This window comes from Saimiri boliviensis, chromosome 2 (assembly GCF_048565385.1).
Source record: "Saimiri boliviensis isolate mSaiBol1 chromosome 2, mSaiBol1.pri, whole genome shotgun sequence".
Taxonomy (NCBI): domain Eukaryota; kingdom Metazoa; phylum Chordata; class Mammalia; order Primates; family Cebidae; genus Saimiri; species Saimiri boliviensis.
This window is the reverse complement of record NC_133450.1, coordinates 46,820,863-46,844,793: the sequence shown is the minus strand read 5'-3', so window position 1 is coordinate 46,844,793 and position 23,931 is coordinate 46,820,863. Positions and strand designations below refer to the sequence as shown.

General features: G+C 46.1%; 2 protein-coding genes and 1 pseudogene across 4 annotated transcripts in view; all 3 read left to right on the top strand.

Moving 5' to 3' along the window:
• LOC101027939 (myosin-6) overlaps nt 1–23,931 on the top strand; it is a 251,421-nt gene that overhangs the window by 54,882 nt on the left and 172,608 nt on the right. The gene's annotated exons all lie outside the window — the stretch shown is intronic.
• SLC22A17 (solute carrier family 22 member 17) lies at nt 1,441–7,971 on the top strand. Of its 3 annotated transcripts, none has more exons than XM_074393229.1 (10): nt 1,441–1,706; nt 1,904–2,404; nt 2,497–2,600; nt 4,893–5,047; nt 5,645–5,810; nt 6,010–6,155; nt 6,317–6,422; nt 6,575–6,846; nt 7,093–7,204; nt 7,346–7,971. In XM_074393229.1, exons 2-10 carry the CDS (start codon nt 2,138–2,140, stop codon nt 7,632–7,634), a joined length of 1,617 nt encoding a protein of 538 aa, XP_074249330.1. In that variant the 5' UTR covers nt 1,441–1,706; nt 1,904–2,137; the 3' UTR covers nt 7,635–7,971. The 3 variants fall into 3 exon arrangements, with proteins under 3 accessions (XP_074249330.1, XP_003924356.1, XP_003924357.1); XM_003924307.4 differs by having other exon boundaries at nt 1,449–1,706; nt 1,901–2,404; nt 6,575–6,792; XM_003924308.3 differs by having other exon boundaries at nt 1,449–1,706; nt 1,901–2,404.
• Nucleotides 17,094–17,225, top strand: LOC120364051 (U4 spliceosomal RNA; annotated as a pseudogene).

The window sequence follows — 23,931 nt, the reverse complement described above, 5'->3', positions numbered from 1 at the left end:
TTTTAATATTCACCTCGACAGTGAGGAGACACCACTGAAGGCTGGTTAGCAGGAAAGGCACATGATCAGATCTGCATTTTGAAAAGATCATTTCATCTGCACTATAAATGACATATGGGTGGCAGGGAGGTAGAAACGAAGTGGAAGCAGAATGTCAGTTAGGAATTAGGGGGCCAAAGTGATCTTTCCAACAGGTAGTTTGACCAATACTGGTAGGGATGGAGAGATGTGGGATATCTGAGAATATATAGGAGGTAAAATGGACAGAATTTTGTAAATGATTCAACATGGGTAAGAAAGAAAAAGCTTTAAGGGCTGTTGCCTGAGCATCTGGAAGCAATGCGATGTTGAGGGTGCCATTCACTGCAGAAAAAAGCAGTGGAAGACAACCAAGTTATAGAGGGAAAGCACGAGTTTGGTCTTGAACATACTGAGTTGGAAGGTCCCTGTGAGTCATCCAAGGTGAAGGTAAGATAAAAGGTGGGTCTGGAGCTCAGAACAGAGGTGAAAGCTGGAGTTGTCAGTTTGGGCATCTGGTTCGTCTTGTTCGTATGGGTGGTGACTGAAGCTGTGGGCATGGGTGAGATCCCAAGGTGGAGAGTGTGAAATGAGAGAAGGGCATAGGGCTAAGTCTCTGAGGATTCCAGACACTGAACGATGGTGTCTAAATGATACAGACAGGAATGGCCCTAGAAGCCAGCACCACCAGCCTTGTCACTACCAATTACAGACCCTTCCTGCAGTTGCTTCACCCTGCTGAACTTCAACCACTGCCTCAAGAACCAGAGCTATAATGGCCTGCCCATGCTCAGCACCAATGCCATGACCTGGAAGATGGTTTCTGCAGTGGAGAAAAGGGGAGCAGAAGGGACTTAGAAGCCAAGGAAGACAGTGTTTAGAGGAAGAGGGGGTCAACAGTGCCAAATGCTGTTGAGAAGTGGAGATTCAACCAGGATGGGAGTGGTGAAACCCAGGGAAGTGATCTCCTTGTAGAGGACTGAAACTAGCTAGGGCTGAATACAGGGCCAAGCCAGTCTTCCATATGCATAAGTTGGACTGCAGTAGCCAGCTTACATGTCTGTCTCCCTGTAGTAATGGTCTCCAAGGTGGACCTTGTCCACCCTATTATCCCTAAAGTCAAATGCAAATCCTAAAATATAGTAGACACTTAAATTTTACTGATTAGTGAAGGAGTGGATGAATGAATGAATGAGTGATGGCAAATAATTGGAGGAAGAATCTCTGGCATCTGCCTGGACTAGCTACTATCCTTCAGCTTTTTTTCCCTTTTCACCGCAATGGCCCGCAGACCCAGGAAAGAGACGGCAGAGCCCCCTTCCCCTCCCTCCCCTGGGCCCTGGCCCCCCTTCCTCCCTGTGACGAAGAGTCTGGACCGAAGGTTCTGCTGACGTGGGAAGGGGAGGAGAGTCTAGAGGAAGGGGAGGGGAAAGCCGCGCAGAGATCGCAGAGACCGAGGAGGCGCCCGCGGCTGCAGAGCTGCAGAGCGGGATCTCTTCGGGCTCTCTGTGTCCGGGCAGCCGGCACGCAAGTGGGCCAGAGGACAGCGCATCCTTTTGGGGCAGGCCGGCAGGGCCCCTGCGGTCGGCAAGCTGGCTCCCCGGGTGGCTACCGGGACCCCCGAGCCCAATGGCGGGGGCGGCGGCAAAATCGACAACACTGTAGAGATCACCCCCACCTCCAACGGAGTAAGTGCCTGCGCCCCAGGTAGCGACGCCATCCTCTCTCCGCACCCCCGCCCCCGCCGAGCGCCCGGCATTTTCCTCCTGCGCATCCCGCGCCCCTGACTGCCTGCCTGGCCCTCGCTCCCGCCCGCCCCCTGCCCTTGCTCTGCGGTTTCCTCCGCTTCACCCTTCTCCTGCCACCCCCTGCCCCCCAACAGCAGGTCGGGACCCTCGGAGATGCGGTGCCCACGGAGCAGCTGCAGGGTGAGCGGGAGCGCGAGCGGGAGGGGGAGGGCGACGCGGGCGGCGACGGACTGGGCAGCAGCCTGTCGCTGGCCGTGCCCCCCGGCCCCCTCAGCTTTGAGGCGCTGCTCGCCCAGGTGGGGGCGCTGGGCGGCGGCCAGCAGCTGCAGCTCGGCCTCTGCTGCCTGCCGGTGCTCTTTGTGGCGCTGGGCATGGCCTCGGACCCCATCTTCACGCTGGCGCCCCCGCTGCATTGCCACTACGGGGTCTTCCCCCCCAATGCCTCTGGCTGGGAGCAGCCCCCCAATGCCAGCGGCGTCAGTGTCGCCAGCGCGGCCCTAGCAGCCAGCGCCGCCAGCCGTGTCGCCACCAGTACCGACCCCTCGTGCAGTGGCTTCGCACCGCCGGACTTCAACCATTGCCTCAAGGATTGGGACTACAATGGCTTGCCAGTGCTCACCACCAACGCCATCGGCCAGGTGAGGCGGCCAGGCGGGCCGCGGGTCTGGGGGCGGGCAGAGAGCGGCGAGGGCGGGGCCTCACGCCCGCTGCACCCTTCTCACATCCCCAGTGGGATCTGGTGTGTGACCTGGGCTGGCAGGTGATCCTGGAGCAGATCCTCTTCATCTTGGGCTTTGCCTCCGGCTACCTGTTCCTGGGTTACCCCGCAGACAGGTGAGGGCTGTCGTGGGGGCAGGGCTGGTAGAAAGGAGGGGGTGCTAGGGAAGCTAGCCCAAGCAGCGGGCGTTTGCAAGAGGTCGAAGACGATTCACTGGACTCTACAGTCTTCTCCAGACTTCTATTCAATGGTCTACCCTTGTCTCAACTTCACTCCCCATCAAGAAATACACCTTCCCTACCTCTTACGTGCAAAGGAATGACTCGACCTCCATGGACTATTAGCCCCATTCCCACTGATCAGTGGCCCCCAATCTGTGAATCAATGGCCTCATCTCCCCAGAGAATAGTCTCATCCCCACTAATAGCCCACGTGGACCGTCAGTTTCATGTCAGTGACCTCATTCCTGAAGATCAATATGTTAATTCCTAAACACCAACAGCTCCATTCCCACTGACCAGTAGTTCAACTTCACGAACAAATTATCCCATTTCTGACCAGTGGCCCCTCCCCTACGAGTCAATAACTATCTCCAAAGAAAATACCCTCCGACTCAATAACCCACAGCCCCATGCCTGCCACCAAATGACCTCACCCTCTGTGGGTGAATAATAGTCCCACCCTCATGGATCCTCAGGGATTTGAGATTCTCTCACAAAATCCTCATTTCCATGAGTCAGTAGCTTCACCTGCAGAGATCAACTACCCAATCCCAACAACCAATAACTCTTCCCACAGATCAAAAATCTCTTCTCTGATTCTGGTCACCATCACCAGTGAACAGGTGCTCTCACTCCACTGAACATCCTCATGGAGGATTAGACTCAGCCCCATTGATCCACAATCCCATCCAAGTGGATTAATAGCTCAACATCTATGGATCAAAGGCATCCCAATACTCAGTAGTTCGTTCCTTAAAATGAGTACCCATTTTCACTGCCCAATAGTCACACATCTCTGTGGGCCAATGATCCTAAACCCACAGGTCAATGGCCCATGCCTATGCATCAGTGGCCTCGTTGCCACAGACCAGTAGCCTTATTCCTATGGAACAATGGTTTTATCCCCAAAGATTAATAATTTGGTCTCCTAAAATCAGTAGTCTTCAGCACATTAGCCAGTAAGTCCATCCTAATGGAAAAATGCCCCACGCCATTAGGTGAATAGCCTAACTCCCAGGGATTGGTGCCTGATTTCCAATGACCATAGGCTCCCTATCTTCATCTCCATAGATCAGTGGTCTTATCCCCAAAGATCAATAGCCCAGCCTCCAAGGATCAGTAACCATGTCTTCACTAATTCATAATTAGTGACCATCATCACTTACCAATAGTATCATCTCTCCTGGTCTGTGTCCTTATCCTTACTGATTATCCCCATGGATTAATAGATTCTTCCTACTGATCAATAGTCCTACCCCACAGATTAATAGACCCATGACCATGTCCCCACTGCCCACTGACCTTTCTTCTTTTCTTTTTTTTTTTGAGATGGAGTCTCGCTCTGTTACCCAGGCTGGAGTGCAGTGGTGCAGTCTCTGCTCACTGCAGCATCCACCTCCCAAGTTCAAGTGATTCTCCTGCCTCAGCCTCCCAAGTAGCTGAGACTACAGGTGTGTGCCACCACACCCAGCTAGTTTTTATATTTTTAGTAGAGACCAGGCTGGTCTTTCACCATTTTGGCCAGGCTGGTCTCGAACTCCTGACTTTAGGTGATCTGCCCTCCTCGGCCTCCCAAAGTGCTGGAATTACAAGCTTGACCACCGCACTTGGCCCCTACTCATCATTCTTAATATATTAATAGACCAGTGTCCCACCTCCATGGAACAATGCTATCTCCAAAAATCAATTACTCGGTCTCCTAATATCATTAGCTTTACCCTCACTGACCAGTAGTATCCCCATGCATAAGTGGCCAATAGCTCCCCTCCACAGGTTAATAGTTCCAACTCCATATATCAATGACCTTCCCCCAAATCTCCTCTGAACAGTCTGAGCAAGACAAACTCCATCCCCACTGACCCTTAGCTCTATTCCTAAGGATGAATAGTCCCAAATCTCCTAAGCAATATACCATCCCTTCTGATGAGTGATCTCATATCCCTTGACAAGCGCCCTAATCTCTGAACAATAGCCTTCATCCGCAAGAGTCCATGTTCCCACCTGTTACAGAACCACAGCCACACCCATGGTCCCCATCCCATCCCATCTTCTCAAGCCTCTGTCCAGCTCTTGCTCTCAGATCTTCATTCTCAAACCTCTAGCTCTGAAGTATGCAGCTGGGTCTCACCCAGCAACCTCCCCACCACCAGAGAGTCTGGGTGACCAGAAGCCCTTCCCACTTTCTAGGTTTGGCCGTCGCGGGATTGTGTTGCTGACCTTGGGGCTGGTGGGTCCCTGTGGAGTAGGAGGGGCTGCTGCAGGCTCCTCCACAGGCGTGATGGCACTCCGATTCCTCCTCGGCTTTCTGCTTGCCGGTGTTGACCTGGGTGTCTACCTGATGCGTAAGTGCCGCCCTCCCAGAATTCCCTCCCTTGGGTCTCATGCCTACCTGCCTGCATCCCCAGGCTGTCCCCACTGCCCCCTAGGCCACATTTCAGCTGCCTAGAATCTCAGCTATCTTTCTGCCCAGGCCCTTGAAGAATCCAGGGCTCTCGCTTCTCTCCACACCTGTCTCCCCCTCCCCACAATCTTTAAAGTCTTTACCCCGGACTTACTGCTCCCAGGGAATAAGATGCTATTCCCTGGCAGCAGTAAGTCCAGGGACAAGGATTGTCCCTGGCTGTGCGACCTTGGACAAGGGTTGATGTGAAGGTCAAATAAGAGGCCTGATGTGAAAGGGCCTATAAACTGGAAATGCTGAACACTCACCAGGGACTCTGGCCCTAGAGCCCTCCTAGGTTTGAGCAGGAGAGGAGAGAGGACTGAACAGTCTCTCCAATCCCTGTCACCCAGAGGTTAGCAAGGGAGGCGAGGGCTGCAGCCTCCACTCTGGGTCTGACCTCGCTCTCTGTCCTCCTCCCTCCCTCTCTCCCTCTTCTCTCTCATGCCTTCTTCCTCCCTGGCCTCCTCTCCTCTCTCCACCCCTGCTGTATCTCCAGGCCTGGAGCTGTGCGACCCAACCCAGAGGCTTCGGGTGGCCCTGGCAGGGGAGTTGGTGGGGGTGGGAGGGCACTTCCTGTTCCTGGGCCTGGCCCTTGTCTCTAAGGATTGGCGATTCCTGCAGCGAATGATCACCGCTCCCTGCATCCTCTTCCTGTTTTATGGGTCAGTATTGCCCTTCACCTGTCATCTGGCAATCCCCATCTCTGCCTCCAAACTAGTCCTAGCTCAAAGACCCCCCCTCTTCTCCGACCACCCCTGGTCCAGGACTACCCCAGCCCCAGTCCCTCAGAGGTGGGTGTTTCCCACCCCTAGATCAGGGGAGGGGAGGCCTCACAGTGTACCCCTTCCACCCTGCCCACAGCTGGCCTGGTCTGTTCCTGGAGTCTGCGCGGTGGCTGATAGTGAAGCGGCAGATCGAAGAGGCTCAGTCTGTGCTGAGGATCCTGGCTGAGCGAAACCGGCCCCATGGGCAGATGCTGGGGGAGGAGGCCCAGGAGGCTCTGCAGGGTAAGAGATGGGATCCCTGCGAGTGTTGCCTCACTTGCATACGACGGTGCCCTCTGAATGGTTGCAGCTGTGCCACCTTCCCCCAGAGTCCGTACCACCCACGTGGGAGGATCCTGGGTTCTCAGGGTTTTCTACTGACAGCTCCTCTCTCTCTCCCAAAGACCTGGAGAATACCTGCCCTCTCCCTGCAACATCCTCCTTTTCCTTCGCTTCCCTCCTCAACTACCGCAACATCTGGAAAAATCTACTTATCCTGGGCTTCACCAAGTGAGCCAGGGTGTCTGGGCTGAGGGCCTGGCCAGTAGCTGGAATGGGGGCTGGCTGGGTGGGAAGGACCCCTGCAGAGGACCATCAGCATGGTGGAAGGCTGCAGGAGGGGATTCAGACTCTGTTCTTTGCTTCCCTACCCCTTCTCACAGCTTCATTGCCCATGCCATTCGTCACTGCTACCAGCCTGTGGGAGGAGGAGGGAGCCCATCGGACTTCTACCTGTGCTCTCTGCTGGCCAGCGGCACCGCAGCCCTGGCCTGTGTCTTCCTGGGGGTCACCGTGGACCGATTTGGCCGCCGGGGCATCCTTCTTCTCTCCATGACCCTGACCGGCATTGCTTCCCTGGTCCTGCTGGGCCTGTGGGATTGTGAGCATTCTACATTCCCCACAGTGTGGGCTCAACAAGGGAAACCCAACAGAGGTGCTTCAGACAGGCTCAGCCATTTCTTCTGGCACAGGCCTCCCAAGACAAGCCCCAGACCCTGCCCAGCTCTTCCACAAGCCTCTACCTGGCCACATGCCCTGTCTGCTCTCCCAGTCAATTACTGAATGCCCAGAGCCTGCCCAGCCAGACCCATGGGAACAGAGAGCCAAGGGGATGACACCGGGGACTAGGCCAGCCTTGGCCTCCACACCGCCGTTCATATCATCCCTCTTGTTTCTCCAGATCTGAATGAGGCCGCCGTCACCACTTTCTCTGTCCTTGGGCTCTTCTCCTCCCAAGCTGCTGCCATCCTCAGCACCCTCCTTGCTGCTGAAGTCATCCCCACCACTGTTCGGTGAGATAAGGGGTGCCCCTGGGGGCAGAGCCAGGTCCTTCTGCCAGAGGACGGTGCCGGAAGGCTGGAGGAGGGGTCTGCGGGAAAAGGGTAGGCAAGGCCACAGCTGTGGGCTGAGCTCCTCCCCTCTGTCTCCCCTAGGGGCCGAGGCCTAGGCCTGATCATGGCTCTGGGGGCACTTGGGGGGCTGAGTGGCCCGGCCCAGCGCCTCCACATGGGCCATGGAGCCTTCCTGCAGCACGTGGTACTGGCGGCCTGCGCCCTCCTCTGCATTCTCAGCATTATGCTGCTGCCAGAGACCAAGCGCAAGCTCCTGCCTGAGGTCCTCCGGGATGGGGAGCTGTGTCGCCGGCCTTCCCTGCTGCAGCAGCCACCCCCTAACCGCTGTGACCACGTCCCGCTGCTTGCCACCCCCAACCCTGCCCTCTGAGCGGCCTCTGAGTACCCTGACGGGAGGCTGGCCCACACAGAAAGGTGGCAAGAAGATCGGGAAGACTGAGTAGGGAAGGGAGGGCTGCCCAGAAGGCTCAGAGGCACCTCAAGCCAGCCATTGCAGAGAGCTCAGAGGGCCACCCCCACCCTGCCTCCTCCCTGCTGCTTTGCGTTCACTTCCCTGGCCAGAGTCAGGGGACAGGGAAAGAGCTCCACACTGTAACCACTGGGTCTGGGCTCCATCCTGCGCCCAAAGACATCCTCCCAGACCTCATTCTTTCTTGCTCTGTCATTCTGTTTCAATAAAGACATTTGGAATAAATGAGCATATCATAGCCTGGACTTCCCTCCCTCCTGTTTGTCCTATCTCCTGGGGGAAAGTTTTTCTCAGTGGAATGCACACCAGTAACAATCTCCCCTCTCCCTCCCTGTGCCCTGCCCCAAATGGTGGCTTACTGACTGGTTGCACTGCTGCCAGGACTGAGCTAGGCACTTGACACACTTGATATCATTTAGATTTTACAGCATTGCAAGATAGGTGTTTGGATCAATTAGGGGCTTTTATTGCTGTTGTTGTAAGCAATAAAAACTGGCTCTAATGAACTTAAACAGAAAAAGTATTATTAGATTTGGTGGGGCAGGTTGTGGAGAGAGCTCACAGAATGAAGGAGAAGCAAAAGTAGTCGTATAAGATGAGGAATGGAGAAGACGCCTTGTCTGAGGTGCAGGAACTAGCAAGATTTTTGTCAGGGCGTCTAGATGAATGAGCTCCAGTGGGATTTAATCTTTGGGTTATCCCACTGAAGATTCATTTCCAAGAGTATGTCACTGGCTAGCTTGAATAACATGCTTCCCACACCCCTATTTCTCCCCAACTGGGAATAGGGAAAGCAAAATGTGATCACTTCAGCAGAAGTGGGACTGGGTATTTCTCAGGGAAAAAAAAAAAGGAAACTCAATACAGCCAATACAGCCTTATTACTCTCTTAAACAGGTAAGAGAACTATGGATAGAGAGACTCAGTAACTTGCCCAAGGTTACGAAGTTAATGAGTGACAAAGCTGAGATATGAATAGATCCCAAAGCTGGAGCTCTTCATGGATGCATGCTGTAGTCACCTGCCCAACTCTTCTAACTTTCAGGCATGTTCCTTGGAAGGCAAGAGTGGGTTCTCTTGGCTCTCTGGAAGGTGGCAGCAGAAAACTGAGACTTTTACCTCAATGCCAGAGCCTGCCTCTTAAACCACACCTGACCTGGCTTTACCCCTTTGGGCAAATTTCTTAGCTTCCAACTTCCTTTAACAGTTGCTATGAGGATTAAACAAGATAATGTATCCTAAGTGTCTCTTTTTTTTTTTTTTTTTTTTTGAGACGGAGTTTCGCTCTTGTTACCCAGGCTGGAGTGCAATGGCGCGATCTCGGCTCACCGCAACCTCCGCCTCCTGGGTTCAGGCAATTCTCCTGCCTCAGCCTCCTGAGTAGCTGGGATTACAGGCACGCACCACCATGCCCAGCTATTTTTTTTGTATTTTTAGTAGAAATGGGGTTTCACCATGTTGACCAGGATGGTCTCGATCTCTTGACCTCGTGATCTACCCGCCTCGGCCTCCCAAAGTGCTGGGATTACAGGCTTGAGCCACCGCGCCCGGCCCTAAGTGTCTCTTAAACTACCCCCACTAGGTGTAAGCTGTGTAAACCAGAAAGTATCTGGGACAAGTTTCAATAAATTTACTAAGTTTATTTTGCTAAGGTTAAGGATATACCCGTGACACAGTCTCAGGAGGTCCTGAGGACACGTGCCCGAAGTGGTCAAAGCACAGCTTGCTTTTATATATTTTTAAAAGACATAATACATCAATCAGAACATGTAGGATTTACAATGGTTGGATCTGGTGGGACAACTCAAAGGCGGGGCCAGGGGCTTCCAGGCCACAGTTAGATTTAAACATATTCTGATTGGCAATTGGTTAAAGGAGTAATCGTCAGCAGAAAGGAATGTTTGGGTTAAGATGAGGGGTTTTGGAGACCTAGATTTTATCATGAAGATGAAGGCTTCAGAGAACATAGATTGTAAATGTTTCTTATCAGACTTAAGGTTTGTGTTGATGTCAATGCTGGAGGGATATAGATATGAGGCATGCTTCCCGTCATGACCTCCACCAGCCTTTCAGGTTAAATTTTAGAGTGCCCTGGCTGAGGGGGGAGTCTATTCAGATGGTTGCAGGGTGGATGGTGAGGCCTTCGAATTTTATTTTTAGTTTACATTCTCCCCCTTCTGGCCAAGATTTGCCAGAGACAACATCAACGGCCACCAAATTTTAATTTCGTTCCATAGCATTGCCTGGGTGACATGGCTGCCTGCCCCACATCCATCCTGTCCCTCAGTGGGACTCCATGTGGCCAAGGGATTTACAGTCAACAAGACTTACAGCCAATTAATTGCTCTAGGCCAGACAGGAATGGACATGGACAAGCATTCATTGCCCCTTAAAATTATTTTTTTCTTCTAAGTAGAAAGTGAACAAACAAAAAGCCAAAGGTGAGCTTACAAAATTGACTCATTTTTAAACTTCTATGCATTGAGCTACTATAATCTTGGTTTTAGTTAAAGATTTATAGCAATTAGCTATACAAAACATAAGCATTGTTCAAAAAAATTTTTTTAATATGTATCTATCTGCACAACTTATAACAGGAGTATTATACCCTGGAGGCTGGGTGAGTCACAAGGTATCTTTATCCTATTCTCCTCTCAATAATTATTCTAATTCTACAGGAAGCAGGAAATTTTTTTTTTTTTTTTTTTTCCCTGAGACAGAGTCTCACTCTGTTGCCCAGGCTGGAGTGCAGTGGCACTGAGTGCAGTGTAGCTAACTGAGGGATATTTTCCTCATCAATACCATAAAACTGAAGGCATGTAAATCTGCTCTTTTTAGACATAGTTTCGCTCCTTGCCCAGGCTGGAGTGCAATGGCAAGATCTCGGTTCACTGCAACCTTGCAACCTCCACCTCCCAGACAACACCCATTTTCATAAGACACTTAGGTAAAGGAGTTACAACTGTCTTACATAAAGCCTGTTCATGTAAACATCTCAAATTTCATAATCCTATCAACCAGCACATTTTTATGTCCTGGTCTCAAGAACTTTTCTTTTCTACCCCCTGATCCTTTTACCTTTTCTGGTTAAAAAAGGCTTGGGTTCCCAGCAGGGAGTTAAGCCAAGGGACTCAGGCTCTTCTGCCAATTTTTTATCCTAATTTGCCTCAACATTGCCCCAGGCAATGTCAGCTTTCTCATGATAACCTTTGTCTTTTGATTTTTTTTTTTTTAATTTTCCAATCTGGGGCAAATAGTAAATAACCATCAAAAAGGGTGATATTTTTTTTTTTTCCCCTTTGAGAAGGTGTCTTGCTCTGTCACTCAGGCTGGAGTGCAGTGGCGCGATCTCGGCTCACAGTAACCTCTGCCTCTCAGGTTTAAGCAATTCTCTTGCCTCAGCCTCCTGAGTAGCTGGGACTACAGGCATGCACCACCACACCCAGCTAATTTTTGTATTTCTAGTAGAGACTGGGTTTCACCATATTGGCCAGGCTGGTCTCAAATTCCTGACCTTGTGATCCGCCTGCCTTGGCCTCCCAAAGTGCTGGGATTACAAGAATGAGCCACCATGCCTGGCCAAAGGGTGATATTTTCATCACCCCTTCTAGGGAGAGTCCTTCGACTCTGTTTTTCCTTTCTCATTTTTTTTTTCTTTTTTTGTTAATTACCCCAATGTTTTCTGTCCCATGAGGGAGGGACAGCAAATTTGATAAGGCCTCTCAAACGGTTGCAGGATTCTGTGGGAGGGGTACCCATGTAAAAACGGGCTCCCTTAATCCCCAGATTTACCATGACCTGGGTAATAGGCATATTCAGTGGGAGAATGTCTTGGTCATCAGAAAGCCAGTCCCACATGTCTCACACATGACGCATATTAAGTGCTTCATCTAGGATGCTCCACTTGGTATTTTAGAGGGCAGTCAGGCAAGGAAAATGGATCTTACAGGGAAAATGGATCTCACAGTGGCCACTATGCTGGCTGTTCTCTCAGGAATAATATTCTGTACATTTGGATCATATGTACTTATCAGTGATTTTTTTTTTCTTTTGAGATGGAATTTTGCTCTTGTTGCCCAGACTGGAGTGCAATGGTACAATCTCAGCTCACCATAACCTCCGCCTCCCAGGTTCAAGCAATTCTCCTGCCTCAACCTCCCAAGCAGCTGAGGCTACAGGCGTGCACCACCACGCCCAGCTAATTTTGTACTTTTTGTAGAGACGGGGTTTCTCCATGTTGGTCAGACTGGTCTCGAACTCCCAACCTCAGGTCATCTGCCCACTTTGGCCTCCCAAAGTGTTGGGACTACAGGCATGAACCACCAGGCCCAGCCTATCAGTGATTGTTTAATAGTGAGCTGTGGGTTTTACATCAACCCAAACAAGCTCTTTCCTTCTGTAGGATTTAAAATTAAGGATTTGTCCTAAACGTAGCTATATAATATTTTTGCTATCCATTATAATAAAAGTTTCTCAAGAAGTTGATGACACTAACCTACAAAATGGAACAATTCCTTTACATTATACCTTATGGTTTAGCAGTTACCTGGTTTTGCCCTTCCCTCACATTGACTATTTTCTCTGTAACCACAGGTCTCAGAGGTAACTTTTATTGCCCTGCCTTAATTTTTCTCATTTTATCCATTTAGTTTTATCTCTGTAATTTTTCCTTTATCTTAAAGTGACTCTTAAATGGTTTCCTAACTAGAAAAATTATATTTTCTTTAGCAAGAGCCACATCCTTGTGTGTGTGTGTGTGTGTGTGTGTGTGTGTGTGTGTGTGTGTGTTTTGGTTTTTTTTTTGAGATGGAGTCTCACTATGTCACCTAGGCTGGAGTGCAGTGGCTCCATCTCAGCTCACTGCAACCTCTGCTTCCTGGGTTCAAGAGATTCCCCAGCCTCAGCCTCCCAAGTAGCTGGGACTACAGGTGCACGCCACCATGCCCAGCTAATTTTTGTATTTTTAGTAGAGACGGGATTTCACCAGAATGGTCTCTATCTCTTGACCTCATGATCCACCTGCCTTGGCCTCCCAAAGTGCTAGGATTACAGACATGAGCCACTGCACCCGGCCCACCCTTGTGTTTTATCAACTTCACCGAAAACACCTTTTGTAGTCCTCTATTAAACTCTTAGTAATCCAAACTCCCAGTGGAAAAAAAAAAACAAAAACAAAAAACCTAAGATTACTTAATTTAACATAACATGACTTTAAGATTATAAATGGCTGCAGAGAATTTTAAGATTAAATTTACCAAATTAATCTTACCAAAGATTACAAAGTCATAAATTGAAGGGGATCTGAGCTAGTTTCTATCAGTCTGATAAGCTGTTAGTTTTCTTTAAGTCAAATGATTAGAACTCTTTCATACAGTTTAGTTTAACAGTGAAATATCACTTCCTCATGACACATGTAAACATACAGATATAACAGACACGCAGACAAAAGCAGACCCAAATGATTTTTCATTTGTCCATTTTCAAAAATTATCTCCCTTACTTTTAGACTATTAATTTTAAAAGTTACAACCAAAGTTAAAGGAGAGAGTTGCCATCCCAGGCCTTTTCAAAAGAGAGAAGATGCTGAAATAGCAATATATAGCTTCTGAGATATCGATCTGAATAATTTCAAAAAGAAATAGATTATAGAATTTAAGGCCAGGCACTGTGGCTCACTCCTGTAATCCCAGCACTTTGGGAGGCTGAGATCATGAGGTCAGGAGTTTGAGACCAGCCTGGCCAACATGGTGAAATCCTGTCTCTACTAAAAATACAAAATCAGCCAAATACGGTGGTGCATGCCTGTAATCCAAGCTACTCTGGAGGCTGAGGCAGGAGAATCACTTGAACCCAGGAGACAGAGGTTGCAGTGAGCAGAGATCATGCCATTGAAGCCATTGAACTCCAGTGTGGGCAACAAGAGTGAAACTCCATCTCCAAAATAATAATAATAATAATAATAATAATAAAAAAGAAAGAAAAAAATAGACTATAGAATTTAAAAATTAAAAACTTCTTACATTGTGTATTAGTTCATTTTCACACTGCTCATTAACGAATTGCCAAAGACTGGGTAATTTTAAAGAAAAGAGATTTAATCAACTCACAGTTCTGCATGGCTGGAGAGGCCTCAGGAAACTCATAATCATGGTGGAAAGGAAAGTAGGTATGTCTTAAATGGCAGCTGGCAAGAGAGAGAGCATGAAAAGCCCAGGGGAATCTGCCATTTATAAAATCATCAGATCTCCTGAGAACTCCTTCACTTTCACAAGAACAGCATGGGCCGAGCATGGTGGTTCATGCCTGTAATCCCTGTAATCCCAGAACTTTGGGAGGCTGAGGTGGGTGGATCACCTGAGGTCAGGAGTTTGAGACCAGCATGGCCAACATGGTGAAACCCAGTCTCTACTAAAAATACAAAAAATTAGCCTGGCATGGTGGCAGGTGCCTATAATCCCAGCTACTTGGGAGGCTGAGGCAGGAGAATCACTTGAACCTGGGAGGTGGAGGTTGCAGAGAACTGAGATTGCACCATTGCAGTCTCACTCTGTCCAGGCTGGGGGACAAGAGCAAGACTTCATCTCAAAAACAAAACAAAACAAAAAAACAAGAAAAGCATTTGGGAAACTGCTCCCATGATCCAATCATCTCCCACCAGGTCTCTCCCTCAACATCTGGGAATTAAAATTCAAGATGAAAATGGGGCACAAAGCCTAACCATATCATATTAAGTAACTCTATTTTAAATGAAATCTTGTTTTAACCAATTCTTTAGTTTGTAATAGCATATTTTTAATATTGAAGTTCAATTTTTAGAAAAACTATTTACTATAATTTCCTTTAATTACAGCCAATTTATTGCATTTTTATAAATTCCTTTTTTACTAACCTTATTACAACTTAGACCATTTACAACATGCTTGAACTTTTGGCTTGTCCTAAATATTCCTCTTTCTTGAACAACCCAGTCATTTTATTTTAGAACAAAAATTCACCATACAAGACTCTTTCTCATATAAAATTCTTCTAAGCTTTCTTACCAAAAATACCTCTTTACTTCTATAACTTTCTTTGCATCTCTCTTATTTCCTGGTTCCTTTTACCTTGTTTTACACATAATCATTAAATAAGCTTTGAATAGACAAATATTATCCACTTTTTGGCTGAGCACGGTGGCTCACGCCTGTAATCCCACCACTTTGGGATGTGGAGGCAGGTGGATCATGAGGTCAGGAGGTCAAGACCATCCTGACTAAAGTGGTGAAACCTTGTCTTTACTAAAAATACAAAAAAGTAGCCAAGCATAGTTCCAGCTACTTTGGAGGCTGAGGCAGGAGAATTGCTTGAACCCAGGAGGCAGAGGTTGCAATGAGCTGAGATCACGCCACTGCACTCCAACCTGGATGACAGAGTGAGACTCCATCTCAAAAAAAAAACAAAAAAAACAAAAAACAAAAAAAAACAATTACCCACCTTTTAATAAGAACATATTTTTTAGAAAAAATGTTTCCTTACAATTTTTTATTGAAAAATACCCATTTAATGAAATCACTTAATGAAATATTTAACTTTAGATTCTAATTTATGACAAGCCTGTTTACAAATATTTATTCTATTACATTTACCTAATTATTTTAATAGTTTACCAAATGATATGGTTAGGCTTGTGTCCCCACCAAATCTCATCTTGATATATAATCCCCATAATCCCCATGTGTCAAAGGAGAGACCTGGTGGAGAATTGAATCATGAGAGTGGTTTACCCAGGCTGTTCTCCTGACAGTGAGTGAGTTCTCATGAGATTTGATCATTTTATGTGTTTGGTAGTTCCTCCTGCATTAGTTCTCCCTTCTGCTGCCTTATGAAGAAGATGCCTTGCTTCCTCTTTGCCTTCTGCCTTCATTGTAAGTTTCCTGAGGCCTCCCCAGCCATGCTAAACTGTGAGTCGAACTGCAGAACTCTCTCCTTTATAGATTACCCATCCTTGGATAGTTCTTTATAGCAATGTGAAAATGGACTACAACACCTAGATTATTTATGAAAATTGTGATAATCATGATTTAAATTTATTTCCCTGTCAACCATTTTTACAGCCTGTGAATTTCAGGTGATTACCTAAGTAAGTACCTTAAGATTAAATATATGGTTATTTTACCAATAAGTCAAGATTTATCTGTTTTCATTAAATCAACAATATTAATGTCTTTTTTATTAAAAACTACACAAGCAAAAATTATGGGTTTTTTTCTGGGTTTATAGTTTTATAACCCTTATGCCAAATTTTGACACCTTATGGTATTCAGCAAAGTATGAAATCACTTGATTAATAAATGTAAATAAAAATGTATGCTCACAATTCTTTTTTTTTTTTTTTTTGAGATGGAGTCTCGCTCTTGTTACCCAGGCTGGAGTGCAATGGCATGATCTCGGCTCACCACAACCTCCGTCTCCTGGGTTCAGGCAATTCTCCTGCCTCAGCCTCCTGAGTAGCTGGGACTACAGGCATGCGCCACCATGCCCAGCTAATTTTTGTATTTTTAGTAGAGACGGGGTTTCACCATGTTGACCAGGATGGTCTCGATCTCTTGACCTCGTGATCCACCCGTCTCAGCCTCCCAAAGTGCTGGGATTACAGGCGTGAGCCACCGCGCCCAGCCTGACAATTCTTAAAACATTTATAATATTACTTTACCAATAATTTTAAAGCTAGCTTATTAAAGATTTTACTTAAGTCATATAAACTTGAAATGCATTTGGGCTTATTATTTATAAATACTCTTCTTATTTTATTTTTATTTTTTTGGAGACAGTCTTACTCTGTGGCCCAGGCTGGAGTGCAGTGGCACAATCTCAAGATCTCCACAACCTCCACCTCCTGAGTTCAGGAGATTCTTTTGCCTCAGCCTCCCAAGTAGCTGGGAGTACAGGTGTGCCCCACCACGCCTGGCTAATTTTTTTTTTTTTTTTGGTATTTTTAGTAGAGATAGGGTTTCACCATGTTGGCCAGGCTGGTCTCAAACTCCTGACCTTGTGATCCACCCACCTTTGCCTCCCGAAGTGCTGGGATTACAGGCGTGAGCCACCATGCCTGGCCTATAGATACTCTTTAACTGGTAGCCTGTTTGTTACCTGTGGCCCAAGACACAACAGAATGCATGTATGTACACAGAAACACACATATACACTTATACAACCAAAGATCCTATAGGTTTTACTTCAGAACATTAGCCATGAGATATTAATACAAACTCACTGGTTTACAAAAACAGTAACAAAAGAAATGGCTGGATAGAAACAGAATTTGTCTCAGTAGAAAAATAACAACAGACTTAAAGCAGGCAGAAAAGAAAGCAGAGAAATAGCTTTGCGCAGTGGCAGTATTGTAGCCAGTGAGGTTTATCCGAGGCGCTAATTGAAAACTTTTCCCAATGCCCTGCCATGACGACCTGAAATATAGTTGGCATTGGCAATTTTTGGCAGTCTCCATGGGGACGGAATTAAAAAAGAAAAAGAAAAAGAAAGAAAGTTGAGAAATAGAGACCTTCAGAACTTTATAGTTGGAGATTGACCTGCAGGCTCTGAATTCTCCTTGAGGTGATTTGCCCATCAATTTAAAATGTACACAAGAGCAGACCCAATGTGTAACCAGCTGGGGTATTAGAAAACCTGGTGTTTCATTCTACTTACACCACCACTTGCGAGTAGAGGGTTGTAAAACCAAACAAGGTGCCTGAGAGGGATCATTCTCCTTGTTAGTCCTGATTCCTAGATGATTAATTGCCCACATTTTTTCTTAAAAGAAGGAACTGAGCTGGGTGCGATGGCTCACGCCTATAATCCCAATACTTCGGGAGGCCGAGGTGGGCAGATTGCGTGAGGTCAGGAGTTTGGGACCAGCCAGACCAATATGGTGAAACCCCATCTCTTCTAAAAAATACAAAAATTAGCCAGGTGTGGTGACAGGTGCCTGTAATACCAGTTACTCGGGAGACTAAGGCAGGAGAATTGCTTCAACCTGGGAGGCGGAGGTTGCAGTGAGCTGAGATCATGCCATTGCACTCCATCTTGGGCAACAAGAATGAAAGTCCGTCTCAAGAAAAAAAAATTTTTTTAAAAACAAGGAACTGAGCTGTGGTCTAGAAATTGGTAGAGTAGGGCAAAGTGTGCTGGTTGTGGGTGGGACTCCACAGTGTGTCACACACAGTGTGACTCAGTTTCTCTGTCTGGAGGTCTAGCACCTCTAGGAGGGCTGAAAGCATGGGGTGACCAGCTCCTATATGCGCTTCCTGGATTAGCCTTTTTAAACTAATTTTGTTTGAAGTTCCCTGTAGGGCCACTGCACATCGTGGGGGGGTCAACCCCCTGACATTCCCACTCAGCCCCCTGTCACTCAGGGGCACCTTTTGACTGGGAAGTGCAAAATGCCCTTTCTCTCTGAAGCTGTGGAAACTCAGTCTCTCATTTATCTATGAAAAGGACAGTTCACTTCCTCCTACATATGCACAGAGCAGCCAATCAAGATTAATTCCAGGAGGAAAGGCAATGGAGAAGACACTTTCAAAAGTGTACTTCCAAACTGGAATTAGAATTTTAAAAAACATCTTCCCAGAAGGAAAAACAAATCTAAGACCACTTTCTGTAAACTATTCTCAGTCACCCCTAACTCTGTAGCTCTCGTCGGTCATTATACACACCAAGCTCAAATCCTCACACAATGCAAGACAATCTTTGGTATCCCCGAAAGCCAAAGAGCTCAGGTAATGCAACACAGGAGAGCAGAAGTTTAGACCGAAGAAGAATCTGCCTATGACTCTTGAAACTCCAAAAAGAAAACAGAACACTCCAAAAGGGATGAGTGGCACCTTTGTTTTGAGTTATTTGAGGAATTCCAGTCAATAGAGGACTTCTATCGATTTTTTCTTGGTACTGAAGATGGCGAAGGGGAAGGAATAAGGTGGAAGAAAAGAGCAAATACAAACTAAGTCCATGGGTTTTTTTTGTTTTTATAGCTGTGAGAAATTTTAGCTTATTCAGAGGTCTTGTTTCCACAATTAGGAATTCTCATTAGGATTTGACCAAGACAGGTAGAGTTGGTCAAATCCAAAGGGAGAAAGACTGGATGACAGCAAACAAAACCAAAAATATGATCAGTTAGTGCTGTAATGGTAAGGAGAAATTAAGACCAGCTGTTGTCAGTTTTAACCTTTAGTCATTATGGGCAAATTTCAAGACAAAGAAAGAAAAAATGAAAGAAAGACCAAATCAGCTTCTTACCTAAAAATGGGTCTCAAGTCGAAGTCTACTCTCCACCATCCAAGAAGCAGAAAGAAATTCAAACATGCCTTCTCTGTTAGAAATTAGCTAAATAACTTGCTGGGCGCGGTGGCTCACGCCTGTAATCCCAGCAGTTTGGGAGGCTGAAGTGGGTGGATCACCTGAGGTCAGGAATTTAAGACCAGCCTGACCAACAGGTGAAACCCCATCTCTACTTAAAAAAAATACAAAAAATTTAGCCGGGCATGGTGGCAGGTGCCTGTAATTCCAGCTACTCGGGAGGCTGAGGGAGAAGAATTGTTTGAACCCAGGAGGCGGAGGTTGAAGTGAGCTGAGATTGTGCCGTTGCACTCCAGCCTGGGTGACAAGAGCAAAACTCCATCTCAAAAAAAAAAAAAAAAAAAAGAAAAGAAATTAGCTAAAACTCTAAAAAGGAGTTACCTTCCTTCCAACGTCACAGAAGCAGGAAAGCTTGCCTTCCTTGTTGGAAGCAAGTAAAACTCCGGAAAAGGAGTTGTACAGCAAAATAAACTTTAGATCTCAACCAGATTTTGAGAGATTGGGGATTCTCTGGAGAAAGGGGAGTTCCCAAGCCTCAGCAAATTGTCCTATTGATTTGAGTCATAAAGATAGCTCAAGTTGGTACCAAGCATTGATAAAGATTTGTCAGAGGTCAGGGCTCAGACTCCCTTTGTGGTCACCAATTCGTAAACCAAAAAGGATCTGAGACAAGTCTCAATCAACTTAGAAAGTTTATTTTGCCAAGACTAAGGATACAGCCTCAGGAGGTCCTGAGAACCCGTGCCCAAGGTGGTCGGAGTACATCTTGCTTTACACATTTTAGGGAGACATAATACACCAATAAGTTCATGTAGGATTTGCAATGGTTGGATCTGAAAGGGCAGGACAATTCAAAGGTGGGGCCGGGGGCTTCCCAGGCCATAGTTAGATTTAAACATATTTTGATTGCCAATTGCTTGAAAAAGTATCAGTAGAAAGGAATGTTTTGATTAAGATAAAGGCGTTTGCATACCTAGGTTTTATCATGAAGATGAAGCCTCCAGAAAGCTTCAGAGAAAATAGATTGTAAATGTTTCTTATCAGACTTAAAATTTGTGTTGATGTTAATGCCAGAGGGGTATAATGAGGCATGTTGGACCCCCACTTCCCATCACAGTCTGCAACAGTACTTCAGGTTAAATTTTGGAGTGCCCTAGGCAAGGAAGAAGTCCATTCAGATGTACATGAGGGGGGCCTTCAAATTTTATTTTTGGTTTACAACTCCTTGAGTACAGGAACTGTGTCTTATTCAACTTAGAAACACCCATGTGTGACACATGGTAGATATTCCAAAAGTTCAGTATTGTTTGTTTATTCTTTCAGCAAATGTTTGCAAAGCCTAGAGGTATAACATGACACGGTGTGCTTGGAGAACAGTGTTTATTTCAAACACCCATGAATAAAGGACACCTATGAAAAGCCCATAGCTAACATATTCAGTGAAAGACTGAAAGCTTTTCCCCTAATATCAGGAACAAGATAGGGATGTCTGCTCTTGCCACTTTTATTCAACACTGTACTAGAGGTTCCAGCCAGGGAAATAAATAAAGAAAATGGTCCAGGTATGGTGGCTCACGCCTATAATCCCAGCACTCTGGGAGGCCAAGGCAGGTGGATGATGAGGTCAAGAGATTGAGACCATCTCTACTAAAAATACAAAAATTAGCTGGGCATGGTGGTGCGTACTTATAATCCCAGCTACTTGGGAGGCTGAGGCATGAGAATCGTTTGAACCCAGGAGGCAGAGGTTGCAGCCCAGATTGTGCCACTGCACTCCAGCCTGGCAACAGAGTGAGATTCCATCTCAAAAAAAAAAAAAAAATTTAAAAAAAAGAAAATGAAATAAAAGGCACACAGATGGAAAGGAAGAAATAAACCTTTTATATTTGCAGATGACATGATCTTATATAGAGAAAATGCCAAGGAATTCACAAAAAAATATTGAAAATAAGTATGTACAGCAAGGTTACAAGATACAACCTTGCCGATATGAACTTGCAAGATACAAATTAATATGGCTGAGAAAAGTGGCTCACACCTGTAATCACAGCCCTTTGGGAAACTGAGGTGGGAGGATCACTTGAGACCAAGAGTTTGAGCCCAGCCTGGGCAAGACGGCAAGACCGAATCTCTATTAAAAAAAAAAAAAAAATTGCCAGGCGCAGTGACTTAAGCCTGTAATCCCAGCACTTTGGGAGACTGAGGCGGGTGGATCACAAGGTCAAGAGATCGAGACCATCCTGGTTAACGTGGTGAAACCCTGTCTCTACTAAAAATACAAAAAAGTAGCAGGGCATGGTGGCACATGCCTGTAATCCAAGCTACTCAGGAGGCTGAGGCAGGAGAATTGCCTGAACCCAGGAGGCGGAGGTTGCGGTGAGCCGAGATTACGCACGCCATTGCACTCCAGCCTGGGTAACAAGAGCAAAACTCCATCTCAAAAAAAAAAAAAAAAAAAAAAAAAATTTAAATTAGCCAGGTGTGGGGATGTACCACCTGTAGTCGCAGCTACTCAGGATGCTGAGGTGGCACAATTACCTGAACCCAGGAGTTAGAAGCTGCAGTGAGCTATGAATGTACCATCAAACTCCCACCTCCGTGACAGAGAGACTCTGTCTCTAAAAATAAATTAAGAAAAAATAAATCAATATAAAATATCAATTGTACTTCTATACAATAGCAATTTTAAAAATCTGAGAATGAAATTAAGAAAACAATTTTATTTACAATAGCAAAAAAAAAAAAAATTCCAAAATACTTAGGAATAAATTTAACAAAACAAGTGCAAGACTTGTACACTGAAAACTATGGAACACCATTGAAAGAAATGAAAGACCTAAAAAAATAAAGAGATCCTGTGTTCATGGATTGGAAAACTTAATATTGTTAAGATGGGCCAGGGTGTGGTAGTACACGCCTGTAATACCAGCACTTTGGAATGCCAAGGCAGGCCACTTGAGGTCAGGAGTTCAAGACCAGCATGGCCAACATGGTGAAACTCCTTCTAAAAACACAAAACTTAGTCAAGCGTGGTGGCAGGTGCCTGTAATCCCAGCTACTCTGGAGGCTGAGGCAGGAGAATCACTTGAATCCAGGAGGCAGAGGTTGCACTGAGCTGAGACAATGCCATTGCACTCCAGCCTGGGTGACAGAGTAAGACTTCGTCTTAAAAATAAATAAATAAAATATATACATGTATATATATTATTAAGATGGCAGTACTCCCTAAATTGATCTACAGATTTAATGTAATTACTATTAAAGTCCCAGGTATCTTTTTGCAGATTTAGATAAGCTGATTCTAAAATTGATATGGAAATGCAAAAGACCCAGAGTAGCCAAACAATCTTGAAAAACAGGAAAATTGGAAGACTCACACTTCTACAAGTTCACAATTCATTACAAAGCTACAGTACATATAGACAGTGTGGTACCGCCATAAGGATAAACAAGAAAATCAATGGAATGGAATTGAGAGTTTGGAGACTGGTTAATTGATTTACAAAAAGGGGACCAAGACCATTTAATGGGGAAAGAAGTCTTTTTAACAAATGGTACAGGGACAACTGGATATCCACATGCAAAAGAAGAAAATCAGGCCCCAGGCTTATACCATACACAAAAATAAATTCAAGGGCGGGTGCAGTGGCTCACGTCTGTGATCCAGCACTTCAGGAGGCTGAGGCAGGTAGACCACTTGTCAGGAGTTCAAGACCAGCCTGGCCAACTTGGTGAAACCTTGTCTCTACTAAAAATACAAAAATTAGCCAGGCATGGTGGCACATGCCTGGAATCCCAGCTTCTTGGGAGGCTGAGGCATGAAAATTGCTTGAACCCAGTGGGCAGAGGTTGCAGTGAGCTGAGACTGCACTACAGCACTCCAGCCTGGGTGACAGAGTGAGACTCTGTCTCAAAATATAAATAAATATTTAAAAAATCAATAAACTCAAAATGGATTAAAGACCTAAACATAAGAGCTAAAACTATAAAACTCTCAGCAGATATTTGGGAGGCTGAGGTGTGCAGATCATGAGGTCAGCAGTTCAAGACCAGCCTGGCCAACATAGTGAGATCCACGTCTCTACTAAAAATACAAAAATTAGCCGGGCATGGTGATGCATACCTGTAGTCCCAGCTACGCAGGAGGCTGAGGCAAGAGAATCTGTTGCCCAGGCTGGAGTGCAGTGGTGTGATCTCGGCTCACCACAATCTCCAGGAGACTGCACTCCAGCCTGGGCAACAGAACCAGACTCCGTTTCAAAAAAAGAAGAAAAAAAAAACTCTCAGAAGAAAACATAGACACATCTTCATGACTTGTGCGTCAAAAGACAATATCAAGAAAGCCAAGAAACAACCCACAAAATGGAAGAAAATATTTGCAAATTATAAGTCTAGTATTTGGTATTCAGGATTCAGCAAAGGAAGGCTGGGCATAGTGCTGCATACCTGTAGTCCCAGCTGTTGGGGAGACTGAGGCAGGAGGTTTGCTTAATGCCAGGAGTTCAAGACTGGAGTGTGCTATGCACACACTGGAGTACCTCACCTGTGTACACTAGCCTGAGCAACATAGCAACCCCTGGTCTCTAAAAATAAAAATAATAATAATTTAATTTAAAAAATTAAAAAGAAGTCTTACAAGAAGACAACCCAATTTAAAAATAGGGGTCAGGCTTGGTGTTTCATGCCCATAACCCCAGGACTCTGGGAGGCTAGGCGGGCAGATTGCTTGAGCCCAGGAGTTCAAGAGCAGCCTGGCCAATATGGCCTTATTTCTAGAAAAATTAAAAACTAGCCAGGCATGGTGGCATGCACCTGTAGTCCCAGATACTCAAACAGCTGAGGTAGGAAGATCACCTGAGCTCAG

Bases quoted from the DNA above. Each gene is read 5' to 3' on its own strand.
- SLC22A17 (XM_074393229.1), top strand. From the start codon at position 2,138: ATGGCCTCGGACCCCATCTTCACGCTGGCGCCCCCGCTGCATTGCCAC. The intron at 5,048-5,644 runs GTAAGTGCCGCC...CTGTATCTCCAG, and splicing joins CCTGGGTGTCTACCTGATGC to GCCTGGAGCTGTGCGACCCA. The intron at 6,847-7,092 runs GTGCTTCAGACA...TTGTTTCTCCAG, and splicing joins ACAAGGGAAACCCAACAGAG to ATCTGAATGAGGCCGCCGTC.